This window comes from Podarcis raffonei, chromosome 6, assembly GCF_027172205.1.
Source record: "Podarcis raffonei isolate rPodRaf1 chromosome 6, rPodRaf1.pri, whole genome shotgun sequence".
NCBI classification, from domain to species: Eukaryota; Metazoa; Chordata; class Lepidosauria; order Squamata; family Lacertidae; genus Podarcis; species Podarcis raffonei.
In genome coordinates, this window is record NC_070607.1 from 74,497,370 (window position 1) to 74,512,069 (window position 14,700).

The 14,700-nt window shown below is 44.5% G+C and overlaps 1 protein-coding gene across 3 annotated transcripts in view; it reads right to left on the minus strand.

Moving 5' to 3' along the window:
• ARHGAP40 (Rho GTPase activating protein 40) overlaps nt 1-14,700 on the minus strand; it is a 69,252-nt gene that overhangs the window by 18,541 nt on the left and 36,011 nt on the right. For all 3 annotated transcript variants that reach the window (XM_053394047.1, XM_053394046.1, XM_053394045.1), the window contains exon 2: nt 2,917-3,113. In XM_053394047.1, coding sequence (XP_053250022.1) covers nt 2,917-3,097 — 181 coding nt within the window. In that variant the 5' untranslated portion in view covers nt 3,098-3,113. The remainder of the gene's footprint in view (nt 1-2,916; nt 3,114-14,700) is intronic.

A 14,700-nucleotide genomic window follows, 5' to 3' on the forward strand; every position in this document is an offset into this window, starting at 1 on the left:
CAAGGCATTTCCATCAAACTACCTGAAACCACATACCTAGGTGGCCTTCCTTTGAGGTTTCCAAAAGCAGTTACACAGCATCTATCATGGGCAGTTCAACAGCTGGAATACAAAAAACGCCCAAAGAAAACCCACAAAATAATGATGAGTCTATGAACTATCACTGATGTAGAGTTCTGGAGCTGGACTAAGGAGGCCTCAATCAAGACGGGACAGTTGTGCTCCTAAATCAGGCGACAGAAGAAGGATTCAACCTGTTTTGGATGGGGGTGACTTCCCTTGAAGAATCAGGTTTGCAGTTTAGGACTGCTCCTGGGTGCAGCTTTACGTCTGAAGAGCCAGGTGGCAGCAGTGGCCAAATGTGCCTCTGCTCAGTTTAGTCTGGTGCACCAGCTGTGACTCTTCCTGGGGAAATATTATCTAGCTAAGGAAGCATATGCTTTAGTTGCAATAGATTACTGCAATGGATTATATGCTCCACATCTGAGGTTGCCAGCCTGGGCCCCACAGTCGCAAGACTCTGAGCTTTCATTGTTTTTTAAAAACAAAGTTTTAAGCTCTCCTCTAAAGCAAGCTATGCAGTAAAATATACAGGTACCATTCTAAGCAATTTCTGTAAAATGAGCAAGACTGGCTGATCCCAACTGCCAGTTCTTTTAGCCAAAGTCAGAACTCTGGCTGGTGAGTTGTCTGAACGCCAGGTAATAGGAACCCTCAGGGCCTGCTGAAAGACCTGCTGTTTCCCCTTCCCTTTTAATGCACTTTTCCTGCGTCTGTCTTATTTTCTGGGCAAACACTTCAACAGGTTAAGCCTTTTCTCATATGGAAATACAATTGTGCAAAAAACAAACCTTCACCATGACTGTAGTTTCTCCAATTTTGTGTTGGATATATGTTATGGATCTATTTGGTTCTGTCTGTCTGTATGTTCTAGCGTTTTATCCATGGATAAACAATGGTTTTCTGCTGAGAATAAAATTCAATTTCTCTTAAAATAAGGATAATACCCCCAACTATTTTCTTTATAGGGCTGTTCATCTATGCAGGACGTGACATTTCCTCCCATGCTCAAATTTATGACTGCTCTGGAAGTAAGTGTTCCGGTTTGCTAACGTTTTTTGGAAGCCAAATGTCCAAAACGGCTTCTGCTGCTTCCAATTGAGTGCAGGAAGCTCCTGCAGCCAGTCAGAAGCCGCGCTTTGGTTTTCAAACGTTTTCGGAAGTTGAACGGACTTCCAGAACGGATTCCGTTCAAGAACCAAGGTACGACTGTATTAACACAAAAAGCAGCATACCACCTTCTTTTGCGTAGTTGTTTTCTTCTGACAAGCTTTGGTCACAAGCAAGAAATTCCAAGCAAGCAATTACTCAGTTCCTCTTAAAGGCAGAGGTAGTTGTTTCCCCATAGGAGTTTTCATTTCCTCTCCCCTTAAGTCTAGCCAGACATGCAACATACCCCTTGGGGGATGGAACCACAAAACTCGGCATCCATTTATAGCCCAATTCTTCTTGGTGAAGGAGAAAGGTGTGCGCACAACCAATTATTAATATGTCTGGGTTTGTTTGTTTTTAAGAATCTTATTTTAAAAAATGGGGAGTGGGGAATTAAGGGTACTTTTAAGCATTATTTTCAAAACAAATTCCATGCCCCAAGTTTCACAACAATGAACCCCAAACTCCATACCCCTAAAAACACAGAACACAAAAGAGCCCGCAAGATCAGTGCAATGGCTCATCTGTCCAGCATTCTGTTCTCACAGCTGCTGACCAGACAGATGCCTCTAAGAAACCTGCAAGCAGGATACGAGCACAAGAGCACTCTCCCCTCCTGCAGTTTCCAGAAACTGGTTTTCAGAATTTCAGTTCATCATCTGGGAACCAGTCACATGTCTACAGGGACTTCTTTTGCCCCTCAAACACAGAAGGATTTCATAGAATCACAGAGTTGGAAGGGACCCTGTTCCAAACCCCTGCAATGCAGGAATATGCAGCTGTCCTTTAAGGGGGTTGAACCTGCAACCTTGGCCTAACCTACCTCACAGGAGAGTTAAATGAGGGAGGAACCATATATGAAACCTTAGACTACTTGGAGGAAAGGGTGGGATATACCGCATTTTTCGCTCTATAAGATGCACCAGACCATAAGAGGCACCTAGTTTTCAGAGGAGGAAAACAAGAAAAGCCAGCAAGAGCCGCAGACACGCTTGCTCGGCATGGTTCTTTAAAGATAGAGCGGCTCTTGCTGGCTTTTCTGGGAGGTGAGAGAAGGGACTGACAGGCTGCCCTCCATCTCTTCTCCCACCTCCCTGAAAAGCCAGAGCAAGCTGTGCAGCTATTGCTGAAGCCAGCAGAGCAAGAGCGATAGCTGCGCAGTGGCTCTTGCTCTGCTGGCTTCCCAGAAAAGCGAGAGGAGGAACGGAAGGGGCTCCATAAGCGCTCCCTTCCGTTCCTCCTGCCACTTCGCTGAAGAGGCGCTGCGCTGCTCTGCTGCACCCAGCAGAGCGAGAGTGAGAGCTGCGCAGTGCCTCTTGGTCTGCTGGCCTCCCAGCGAAGCAGGATGAGGGATGGAAGGGGCTCCATAAGGGCTCCCTTCTGTTCCTCCTCCCACTTCGCTGGGAAGCCAGCAGAACAAGAGGCGCTGCGCAGCTCTCGCTCTTGCTCTGCTGGCTTCAGCGACAGCTGCGCAGCCTGCATTCGCTCCATAAGACGCACACACATTCCCCCTTACTTTTTAGGAGGAAAGAAGTGCATCTTATGGAGCAAAAAATACTGTAAATGCAGCACAAAAATAAATAATAAAATATGCCTCCCCCCCCCCTTTAAGCAACTTACTCAGCTGATGACTCCAGTAAACAGGCACCTTTGCAAATTATTCTGCGTTCCCACAACTCAAGTGGAGCTACAGAAACTTTTTACCTTCTGGGGGTTTGGCATCCGTAAGGTTGCATTCGTCCGGCTCACATTCGGTACTCTCTTTGATGCTCTCCACCTCTAGCCAAAAAGTATCCATTGCTAAGTTGCTCGAGGAATCTGCCCTGGAATGCCTGCATTCTGACTGCAGCAGCTCCGAGGAACTTTTCCGAGGAAAGCGGCTCATTTTGCAAGCGCAATTTCTAATGAGGAGGGAAAAAGAAAGCGAATGTTTCAGAGACTGAAAGATATCTGCTTGGCAGTCATGCTTACTGTGTGTGCACACACACACACAAAAACCCCATCATTCTCCCAACAAAGATGACATCCAGAAAAAAGATAAAATTCCAAAGTGTCTTATTTTTCTGTTTTTGTTTAGCGATAATGTGGGCTGAAGGATAAAACCGAGCCCAGCCTTTTGACGTGAGTGCAGCTGCAACAATGCAAGCTTCCTTGAACTGTCCTGTACATGACCTAGAAGGGAACACTCTGCGGAGAATGCAAAGGAAGCACCAGAGCTTCTGGTTCTTGGAAAAGATTCAGAGCTGATTTAAGCCTGTGAGAGTCAAAGCTTCCAAAACTTGAAGAGGAAAATCATTGCAATCCCAGGAAAATGAGAGTCTGACCTGGAAGCCTTTTAAATATGGCATGAGCACAGAGGGGCTTCACTTCATTGGTCTCTGTGTGTGCCTATTTGGGTGGAGGGTGATGGGAGATAACTAAGAATTGGTAGCACGTGGAGCCCACATAAAACTGAGGTGGGAGCTGAATGTAACCTGTAGGCCTTTGACCTTGAAAAAGGCTATTGATTCCGATCCCAGAATCCGAGACCAAGGGAAAGAGACGGTGGAAGAAGATTGGAAGAAATTTAAAGTTTACCTTAAGAACTGTTGTAAAATTAATGAGTGCTAAAATGTTCTGAGTAATGCAAAATAGAATTGCAGCGATAAACAATTGGATATGGGAAAAAGGATTTAAAGGAACTGCCATAAGTAAATAAAATTAGGGGTTGCTGGAAAAATTTAAAACAAGGATGCAGAAAAAGGAGGTATGGGGAAGTCGTTGAAAGAAGGTTAAGGAAAAGAAGGTTAAGAAATTATACATGTTTATATGTTTGTTTGTTTTTGTATTGTTTTGTATTGTTATTTAATATGTATTGGAAAATTAATAAAAATCTATTTAAAAAAAAAAAAAGAAAAAGGCTATTGTTTTCATCTCCTTTCACTTTAAGCCACATACAACCCACTAAAAGCACCCTGCCATACTCAACCCACAGGGGTTGGGTAAACTTTTTCAGCCCAAGGGTCACATTGCCCGTTTTGCAAGACCCCCAGGGCTGCAGGCATGCAGTGGGCATTGTTACTTCTTAACTTCACACATGCACACACATACAGTAATACCTCCGTGAACGTCCGTCCCATAGACTGTCCATTTCAGCGAATGTCAGTGGCAAACCTGGAAGTACCAGAACACGTTACTTCTGGGTTTCCCGCTCACGCATGTGCAGAAGCGCAAACCACTCTGCGCACGTGCGCAGAGTGGCGATTTGTCGAGCGTCCCTTTCATCGAGTGTCCGGGGCTCCGGAACAGATCCCAGACTCAAGTTACAAACACTTCGGGTTACAGACTCCGCTAACCCAGAAGTAGTACCTTGAGTTAAGAACTTTACCTCAGGATGAGAACAGAAATCGCGCGGGGACGGCATGGCAACAGTGGGAGGCCCCATTAGCTAAAGTGGTACCTCAGGTTAAGAACGGTTTCAGGTTAAGAACGGACCTCTGGAACAAATTAAGTTTGTAAACAGAGGTACCACTGTACAGTGGTACCTCTAGTTGCGGACACGATCCATATACACCTCCGGGTTTGCTGCCTTCGCAAGCTGAAAAGACGCAACATGAACCTAACGCAGGGGTCAGCAACCCGCGGCTCCGGAGCTGCATGTGGCTCTTTTACACCTTTGCCGCGGCTCCGGGGCGGATACTAGCGAGGGGAGGAGGCACATTGTGCGTCCCGACACTCCCCACTGTGGCGGGCGCTGTACTGGCTGTGACGTCGCATGGGGGCGGTGCGTGCGTTAGTCATGCACCGTCCCGACGTCACCTTCCCGCCCGCCCGCCCGCTACATTGTAAGGGGCATGTACGCTGGTCACTGCATTGAAAAGGGGGCATGTACGCTGGTCACTGTTTTGAAGGGGAGTGAAGAACACACTCACACAAAAAAGGTAACTTGTTAATTTAACATTTATTTCTATGAGGAGGAGTAATTCTGAGGGGTCAAACAAAGAAATAATAAAAAGTGACAAAAAAGTTATTTTTATAATGACGAGTTTTGCGGCTCCCAGTTTTTTTTCCTTCGGAAACGGGTCCAAGTGGCTCTTTTTGTCTTAAAGATTGCAGACCCCTGACCTAACGCAACACGAGGTATGACTGTATATCACACACATAAAGGCTATTAGCAGTATGCCTCTGAATACCAGTTGCTCAGAAATGGAGATGGGCAGAGCGCTGTTGCACTCATATCTTGCTTCCGACACACATCTGGTTGGCTATTATGAGAACAGGAGGCTGAACTAGATGAGTCATTGGCCTGATCCAGCAAGCTCTTATATTCTTAGCACAGTGCAGTCACAGAGCCCATCCCAGAGCTCAGGTGACCCATCTTAAATTCCCCTCGTATTGCAGAAAGGCAAAGAGGAACCCCTCCGTGCTGCAATGGGGAGGGAAATCACAGTCACGTGAGGAGGAAAACTTGCCGCAGCCACCTTCCCTTTGGGGGCCAAAAAATTGCTACAAGATAATGATATATAGTCAAACTCGCTCAAGAATGATTAAATCATCCAGAATGATTGTATACTATTTGCCTCCTTAATTCATTTGAAACAATACGTCTTGAGGTCACTTAGTTCAAAGCATTTGTAATTCATTTCCCACTGAATTCAGCTTTCATAAAACCTGCCTAAACTCACCCACAAATCCAAACTTTTTATTATTTAATGATTTATACCAAATCAATAATTTCCAATGCAATTTACATACACAGTTAAGACAATGCAGCAATAAAACACAAAACGAAGCCATCCAAATCAGGCAGGAAAAACCTCAGCATTAACAGGAAAAGTCATCTACCAATGCCATCATTCCATCCTGCCAAAAATTTTGGAAAGTAGGGCAGGTTTCACCTGGTGCCTTGGGAATAGTAGGGTGAGCACCAGGCAGAAGTGTTTGCAAGAGTTACCAATACTGACAAGCCATTCTTCTGAAGCTGGTGGAACTCAAAAGCAGGACCTCATCTGACTATGTCTACACTTTGATAGGTTCATCTGCGAGTAGGTGGTGCTTCAGATAATCTGGGTCCTAGGCTATTTATGGTTTGACAGGCAAACAAAACAAAACAACGGTACTGTGCATTGTGCCTGGAAACCACTCAGGAGCCAAGAAGGTCTTTCAATACTGACAATATCTGATCAATTCCAACTTCATAACCTTCCTCTCCCATTTTGTTTCTGAACTTTCTTCACAAGCAGCCCCATGTATAATGCATTACAACAGGCATTTCAAGGTTCTGTTAATTTCACAATAATTGTTTATTGTCCTCTTTTCTGATGGTTTTTTAAAAAATGTCTGCTGCTTAGAAAGGGGAATAATTAAACAGTGTGGAAATATCCTGAATAAATAAATAACATTAAAATAATCATAATCCAATGTAGGCATCGCCAGGCATTGGTAACTGTGACAAGATTGGTATTTCAGGAGAGGGCACCGTGAGGCAAAGATACCACATAAGCAAGCCATAACCACGTTGAGCATATGTGGACACAAAGCTTTACTTCTCCAAAGAGTGAAGTCTCTTGTGCCTGTATCAACTCTCCTGTGAGACAGCCCTAAAAGGTGTTCTCCAGAGCTCAAAGCTAGTTCTCTGACTTAGTCTCACACCAACACTCCAGCTTCCCTTCCCTTGATCCTTTTCACAGGCACAGACCCAGATGACATCGTCCTTAGCTGAGGTAGGGAGGGCAAGAAAGGTATGCCTCTACTAAGAAGGATGTCATGAACCAGGGCCCTAATCCCACCTCCTCAGCGAAAGAGGCCCAAGGAAGTGCCTCACTCTCACACCTGAAATAAGATGTGCTGCACAGATCTTGTGCTGTGCCAAAACTGTCTTCCAATTTCTCTTCACCTGCAAAAGGCGTTTTTGTATTTCTGCCTCTTTTGCAGGACACTTAAGAATTTGCAAATGTTTGATTTATCCGGCGCTCTGCAGTTTCTCTGGCTGCACACCATTCCTGAACAAACAAACAAACAAAAGACCCATGGGAGAAGTTACCACATCACATCATCCACTTTTAATTGAAGTGAGAGAAACCACAAAGGTAGCTCCTGTGTGGGAAGGGACAAAAAAACAGTTCCCCCACACACACATTCTGCTGATGAGGTAGTACCCATCATTGAAATCCAGTACCATAGCTACCAGTAGGCTGCCATCACCTCCACACTCAAAAGGTTCCTAAAGTAAGCAGTTCCCCATTCACAGTGAAATCCTCATTCATTGTGGGGATGGAGCCAGCCACTTGAATCTGCTAGTTGTCAGAACAACGTCCAAATTCAATTTGCCCAGCTTTCAGTACCGCTCAAAGCTCTCCATGCTGCTCCTTCCGATTATCAAAGACCTAAACTTGACTTTGCCTGGGCACATTTCTGGAACCTCACCCATAGCGGCCATCTTAGAACCCGACCCTTTGCTGCCAACTGACTTTTATATTGGAACCAGACTTGTGTTCTCGGGCCTTTCTGGAATTTGACTCTGGCCTGGCCCAGCTCTGCTCACTGGAGCCAGGACTTGACTTTGAACCCAGAACCAGTGCTGCCCCACCTGTGCTAGATTAGCTCCCCAGCAGCGATCGCTGTCTGGAAGACGGGCTGAGCCTTCCAGCTATTTGCTAGCTATTGGGAGAGCATCTTACCAGCCAGCCAACAGATAGCTTTAAAAGTCAATGAGACAAATCCTTGGAGGATAGGGAACTCAGTGGCTACAACTATATGCAAAATCCAGCATGCTCCTGGGGAACAGCAGCAAGAGCAGGGTTAGTGCCTTCATTTCCTGCTTGTGGGCTTTCTCTAGGTACTCGATAGGCTGCTACAGGATAAAGGACAATGGACCAGATTTTTAAGGATGCTAACCAGGCAGGACAAAACTTCTGCTAAGTACTGTGCCTCAGTTATCCACTTCCAATTCTATGTAGACTAAAGCACTCCTGGTAGGAAGATGTAGGTCATGATCACTCATTAAAAAGATACCCAAATTTTAAACCACCATATCCTATGGCAGGGGTCAGCAAACTTTTTCAGCAGGGGGTCAGTCCACTGTCCCTCAGACCTTGTGGGGGGGCTGGACTATATTTTTTTTGGGGGGGTGAACGAATTCCTATGCCCCACAAATAACCCAGAGATGTATTTTAAATAAAAGCACACATTCTACCCATGTAAAAACACGCTGATTCCCGGACCATCCGTGGGCCAGATTAAGAAGGCGATTGGGTCGGATCCGGCCCCCGGGCCTTTGTTTGCCTACCCATGTCCTGTGGCAATGAGTTACAAGGACTAACCATGCATAGAGAAGGAGTGCAACTTTAAACTTGTTGCATTTCAATGCCTTTGCTCACTAATAGTAGAAGTCACGGAAGAATTTGCTTTGTGCTACATTTTCAGAGAATTATGCTTTTTTTAAAAAAATTGAACACACATATACGCACACTTCAAAGTTGCTGTTTCTGATGTAGATTAGAATCTGCTATGTTTTATGGAAACACAATGTATGGGATTCAAGAAATACTTTGAAAAATAAGAAACATCTGGAAACACGGAGGTCGTTGAATCAACGTGTGCGTCAGTGAAGTTAAGTCAATTCCCTTTGAAGGCAGCAAGGAAGGAACACTGAGTGATCTCTGGCGAGTAGCAATTTAGATAAAGTGTAGATTATTTTGGCAATGAATCATTGGGGGCAGCTGCTACAATAACACAGTGGGGAGGAGGATTAGAAGAAAATGACTAAATCAAGTTCACTTGAACTCTCATATTTTAATTTTCATTTTTTAATAAAAAAAAACACCTTATTGGGTAATCCAAAGGAAGGCCATGATGTCACCAGTGGTTCCCAGGCTGGCTCAGCCCCTGCCCTCTGCCCAGATGCTCCATTTCCAAGCTTTATACAGAGTACAGCAGCAGTACTTCTGCCTGTGAGCAGAGCAGGGAGCATCATTCCATAGGCAGGGAGCTGTTCTGAGCTGGGTGAAGGGAGAACTTCATCCTATCCGGCACACATGAAGTCGACTGCAGGTTTGGATTGCACCCTTAAGTGCTGGCATTGTGTTGCACCCAATCCAACAACCAAGTCGCATATAGCACTGCCCTCATTTCTATGCACTGCATTTTTCCTTTAGCAAATGCATACATTTTGGAAGTCAAAACCTGGGCCTGTCAACGCTATGATAACAGCCTTTACCAAAGGTGTCATGGACTTTGAAGACACTCAAACTCAGGACGCAAGGGAGAAACGTGCTAGGAGGAAGGCACGCTTGGCAAATCCACACTGTGATCAGCTCCCACTCGTAAACCAATGTCCCCACTGTGGAAGGACATGTGGATCCAGAATTGGCCTCCACAGTCACTTACGGACTCATTGTTAAACCTGTGTTTATGGAAGACAATCTTACTCGGCTACGAGTGATCGCCAAAGAAAGAGAAGAAAGAAGACATAGCTCTGCCCTGAATCTCATTATATGTGCTTAAGGACCCAGAACACAAGTGGTTAGCTGTTAATTTCCTATCCAAACTGCATTCTTCTTCTTCTTCTTCTTCTTCTTCTTCTTCTTCTTCTTCTTCTTCTTCTTCTTCTCAACCTGATTTGTGGTGTGCCTGTAAGAAATTAAGTCATCCAAGCAGATGAATCCCATACATGTTATGTCAGATGTGGTGTTCAAAGAAGATTACTCCCAGCTAAGGGTGCAGAGAATTGCAATCTAGGGCTGTGTGTGCATTACTACTTACTCTGCATCCAGTGTACTCCCTCTGCTAGTTTTTGGAGTCATATACACATGATGGTAGCCACAAACCATATCATTCCTTCACTTACTGGAGATCTACTGCTTTTGATGTGTTTCCCCGCCCCCAACCCGCTTCAATCCAACTAGAAAACTTAAGCCACATTCACGTCAAACTTAAGACATATGTGCACATTTGAGACAGCAATCACACATGTGCTCATAAGTGCACATGTGCAAATGACAGCTTCATGAACAGGAGTTTGGGGCATGTGTGTCTGAATAGGCTGTGCACATTGGGTGATGATGATATCCCCACTTCCTCTTACGATGTGTACAGCGCCATGCAAATATGACTTGAAACGCAGAAGGCAAAAACAGATTTGCTGCATTTTAAGCCACTAATTTGTACATAACCCTAGTGGACATTTCCAGTTGTTAACTCAACATTAGAGCCCATCAAGTAACTTTCAATATTCATCACCATAAAAACAGACCCCAAAAAAGGGAAAAGATGCACACGAGGCCAAAATATGCCCTTTGCACTGGTTACTGACCAGTAAACATAAGCCAAGGTTGCTATGCAGTCGGTTGTTCCAAGGTTGAATCATTCCACCCAAATAGATGCTCCCCGCCCCCGCAAGCTATTGGATTCCTGCCTTGCATTTCTCAACACCCTTTCCACATGGAGGATGGAATTAGACAGCCTTCCAATTCAGCAGCTGCGTTAATAAAGAGCATTTCCTCTTATTGTTCTCAACTGCTTTAAAGGGTAGACTTGCTTGCCACAAGCAGAAGCCAACAATAATGTGATCCACTTTACAATGGTTCCAACTTAGCTTGCAATAAAAATGGAAATGGTGATGGCAGCATCTCAAAGACATCCACGCCAACAACACTGGAAGAAGAAAATTCCGAATACTAGAGTAATCTCTAGGGGCAAAGTACCTCCACTGTCAGAGGCAGTCTACCTTTGAATGGCAGTCGCCAGGAATCACAATTGGGGGGGAGTGCTGTTGCATCTGACTGGTCAAGGAACAGGATGCTGACAGGGAGCAGGATGCTGAACTAAATGGTCCTTTAGCCTGATGCTATCAGAGCTTAGGCAGAAAGGATTTATTCAGACACAGCTGAGCAAGGAGCCCGGTGAAAGCTTGACCACTCAAGTGGATCAGGCAACAAAGTTGTGTATACATAGTACACACACCACACATATAACCAGAGAAGGATTTGGTAAAGAGGGGCGCCGAGAGTTGTAGGAAGCCAGAGGACATGACAGACAGCTTCAAGAAATTCAGCTCTTCCGCCAACCTTCAACTAGTCTCTCAAGGTCAAATAATCAGTTAGCAGAGAGAAGATGGATGAAAGGGATAAAAAAAAGAGCAAGGGGGAGGGGGTTAATGAAGTGGGAAACTAAGTCCCTCTTTAATTTGCTTCCAAGTTTATGCCTGGAGCACTCTCGTTGCAATAACGGATTGTACTAAGCAATTACTTAAACCTACATTGGCCTGATCAACAGATACAAGGACTCCCTTGCAATGCAGAAACTTTGCAGCAATAACAACAATAATCATAAAAGAGGTGGGGAAAGCAGCCAAGTGAGAAAGCAGGCAGATATGTGCCTTGGAGAGTTAAAAATTGGAGACAGTGGAGAGGGAGGGAAGGAAGGTTGAGGTGTGCAGATCAACAGGGGCACAGGCAAGGGGAGATATGGCAATAGGGCAGGAGTGAGTAACATTCCCTTGTGGGGATCTGGGGTCCGCCTGCCAGCAGTGGGCAGGACCCAGTAGCCAAAATGAGAAGCAGCAGTGGATCCAACGCCTATCTTTGTACAGCAGGATACTTTCTGCCCATGCAAAACACAAGAGGGTTCTACACACATACACACACACACACACACACACCTCTATTCAGCAAGGAGGAGATGTCCAGGGCACATTCCAGCCAGGCAAAAAGCAGGGCTTACTTCAGATGATGCCACAGTAACTTGGCTGTTGTATAGAGATCTCTACATGGAAGATTCAAAGCACATGGCATCTCCCCAAGAATCTTGGGAGCTGTAGTCTGCTCTTTACAAGATCTACAATTGCTATAGCCCCCTTCACAAACTACAGTTCCCAGGATCCTTTGGGAGATTGCCATGTGCTTTGAATCTTTGGTGTGGAGATCTCCATGCAACAGGTAGGACCCTGGCCTGATCTACCAGGCTCTTCTTATGATTTTACAGGCTTTTTTTTTTACATGGAAACCATCTATTTCTGACACAGAAAAAAATGATATTCCATTCAGTTGTATACAACAGAATTAAAATCAAGAATGCAAAAGGCTAGCAACTGCTAAGGACCTGTTCGGTATAGGTGTTGTATTAGAACAGAGTGTGGAGGTGACAGCCTATTATCTGCAACCAGGACTGTTGCCTCTCCACAAACACCTGCAGTTCCCAGAGGCTACTGGTGCATACACAGAATCGTAGAGTTAGAAGTGACTCTATGGCTCATCTAGTCCAACTTCCTGAAATGCAGGCATATACACCAGTCCCATACGGGGTTTGAACTTCTGGGCTCTTAATGTTTGTTCACTGTACCAGTGGCCTGGTCCACACAGCATGCTAAGGTAAACCTTGGTTTTGTGAGATTGCACAAACAGGTGAGCTCCTGTTGGGCTCCAGAGCCGATTTGCTCCTCCCAGATCCTTTTTGCTGCCAGTTTGGCTTAGCATGCCACTGGAACAGAGACTCAAGGTTGTGTTAAGGCAAACCTTGGCTTTGCTTAGTGTGGAGCACTAAGGGAGTAGCAAAGCGTATGCGACTTCCCCTCCAGGAGTCTGCACATTTGCATGGTCCTGCTAAGCTAAAGTGTGGCTTAGTATGTTGTGTGAATCAGCTCAGGGAAAGCTTAAGAATCAAGTTGCGACACAAGCAAGCTTGTGGACTTGACTGTTGTCCCCCACATTGCTTGTTTTCTGATTTCACATTTAGATGCATCTCTTCCTTCAGGTCTTGGGAGGTAAAAGATTCAAAGAATTGGTTCCCTTTGCTGCTGGAATGCTGTTTTATGATGCTTATCTGCTTTATGGTTTTACATTACAAGAGGCCAGTGGAGGTTAGTTCCTTTTTAAATTGCATTTTATCCTACCCTTCTGAAGACCTCAGAGGAGCATGCTCAGAGGACCTGTTGATGGCATTTTACCATTGTACTGTGGAGAGTGTATTAACTTATGGTCTGTGTGTGTGGTTTGGGAGCTGAACGGTCAGCGAAAAAACAATGCTGTCCAGGGTTGTAAAGACTGCGGAGAGAATAATTGGGTGCACTCTTCCCACCTTGGGTCAAATCTATGCTTCCAGGTGCCATAAGAAAGCTGCAGAGATAGCGCAGGATAGTGTGCACCCCGGAAATGATCTCTTTCAGCTTCTGCCTTCTGGAAGAAGGTACAGGGTTATAAAGACTAGGACTAGCCACCTGAGAAACAGTTTCTACCCAAATGCGATTTTGGTTTTAAACATAGTATAAGGAGTCTCTATGGGAGTATATTGTATTTAAAAATGGGGTATCAGAGTTTTTAGAGGCTAACCAGGTTGGGATAGCTGGGATAGCAGGCTTGCTGGGTTTTGAATGTTTTATGTAGATTTGTCAATTTTGTTGTTCTGTATGGGACAATGACAATAAAGATTATCATATTGTTCCACTCTTCTACCTCCCTTCATGTTATTCTCACAAACCCTGCAAAGGAGGTCAGTCAGAATATGGGCAAATGGCCATCCAATAGTTTTAACAGATCTGAATGCAGATCTGAATTCAGGTCTAATTCCACTATATGTGGCTCTTGTATGCAGCCACTAGTTCAACAAAGCAACACCACAGGTTAAGAATTTCATAGATCAAAATTCCAATACTGTAGATACCTATTTCCAAATGGATGTTAAGGAACATTCCATCTATCACAGAGTGCTTTAATAGATGTTGAGATTATACCCTGATGGCCAAGCTAAGGTATCTCATTAGAGCAAGAGAACATAATTTCTTTCTCACACACATTTCCTGACTGAATGTATTTATTCAACATTGTAGAACGCAAGGCTGTTCCTTGTATAATAGTTATGGCTTCATAATTTTTTGAGAATGAAAATGAAATTGTTTAATCAACATATGTGTGACCACTGATTTTGAGCTAAGGAATGTAGCCATATATGACCTGTGGCTTAATGGAAACTCTTTCTTCCCTTTCTCCCTGTTTGGCGTTATTAATTATGCCTGGATTTTTCTTTTTATCTTGGTGAATTTCCTTGTAAAATAAATAAAACTCCAATAAGTAGACATGCTCAAAGCAGGGCTCTGAGGTTTTCCACAAATGCCAATTCAGTGTTAACGTGGATGGAAACTGTTAACGTAAAAGGATAAAAAGATTAGGCAACGAACGGGGAGGTGAAGTAATTGTATAACAGCCACAGGGCAGTTCTCACCACTCCCAGTTCTGTTTTTCCCTATATGCACTAGGGTGGCTGTTGCCTCTACAGGCACAAATGGCATTCAGTTTCTCAACATTTGTGGCAACTAGGTCAACTAAAAGGAGAGCACCTGCTTATCAAATTCATGAGCCAAGTCAAAATCAAAGGGTAGTGAGAGAGGACTACCTTCACTTCCAAATCACTGTATCAAGCGAAGAAACCAAGTTCAATGGCACTGGCACCTGCTAAATGTAACCCTGACAGGCTACTTAGCCAATTACAAAATGCACAGGCTTTCTCACAGTTCAG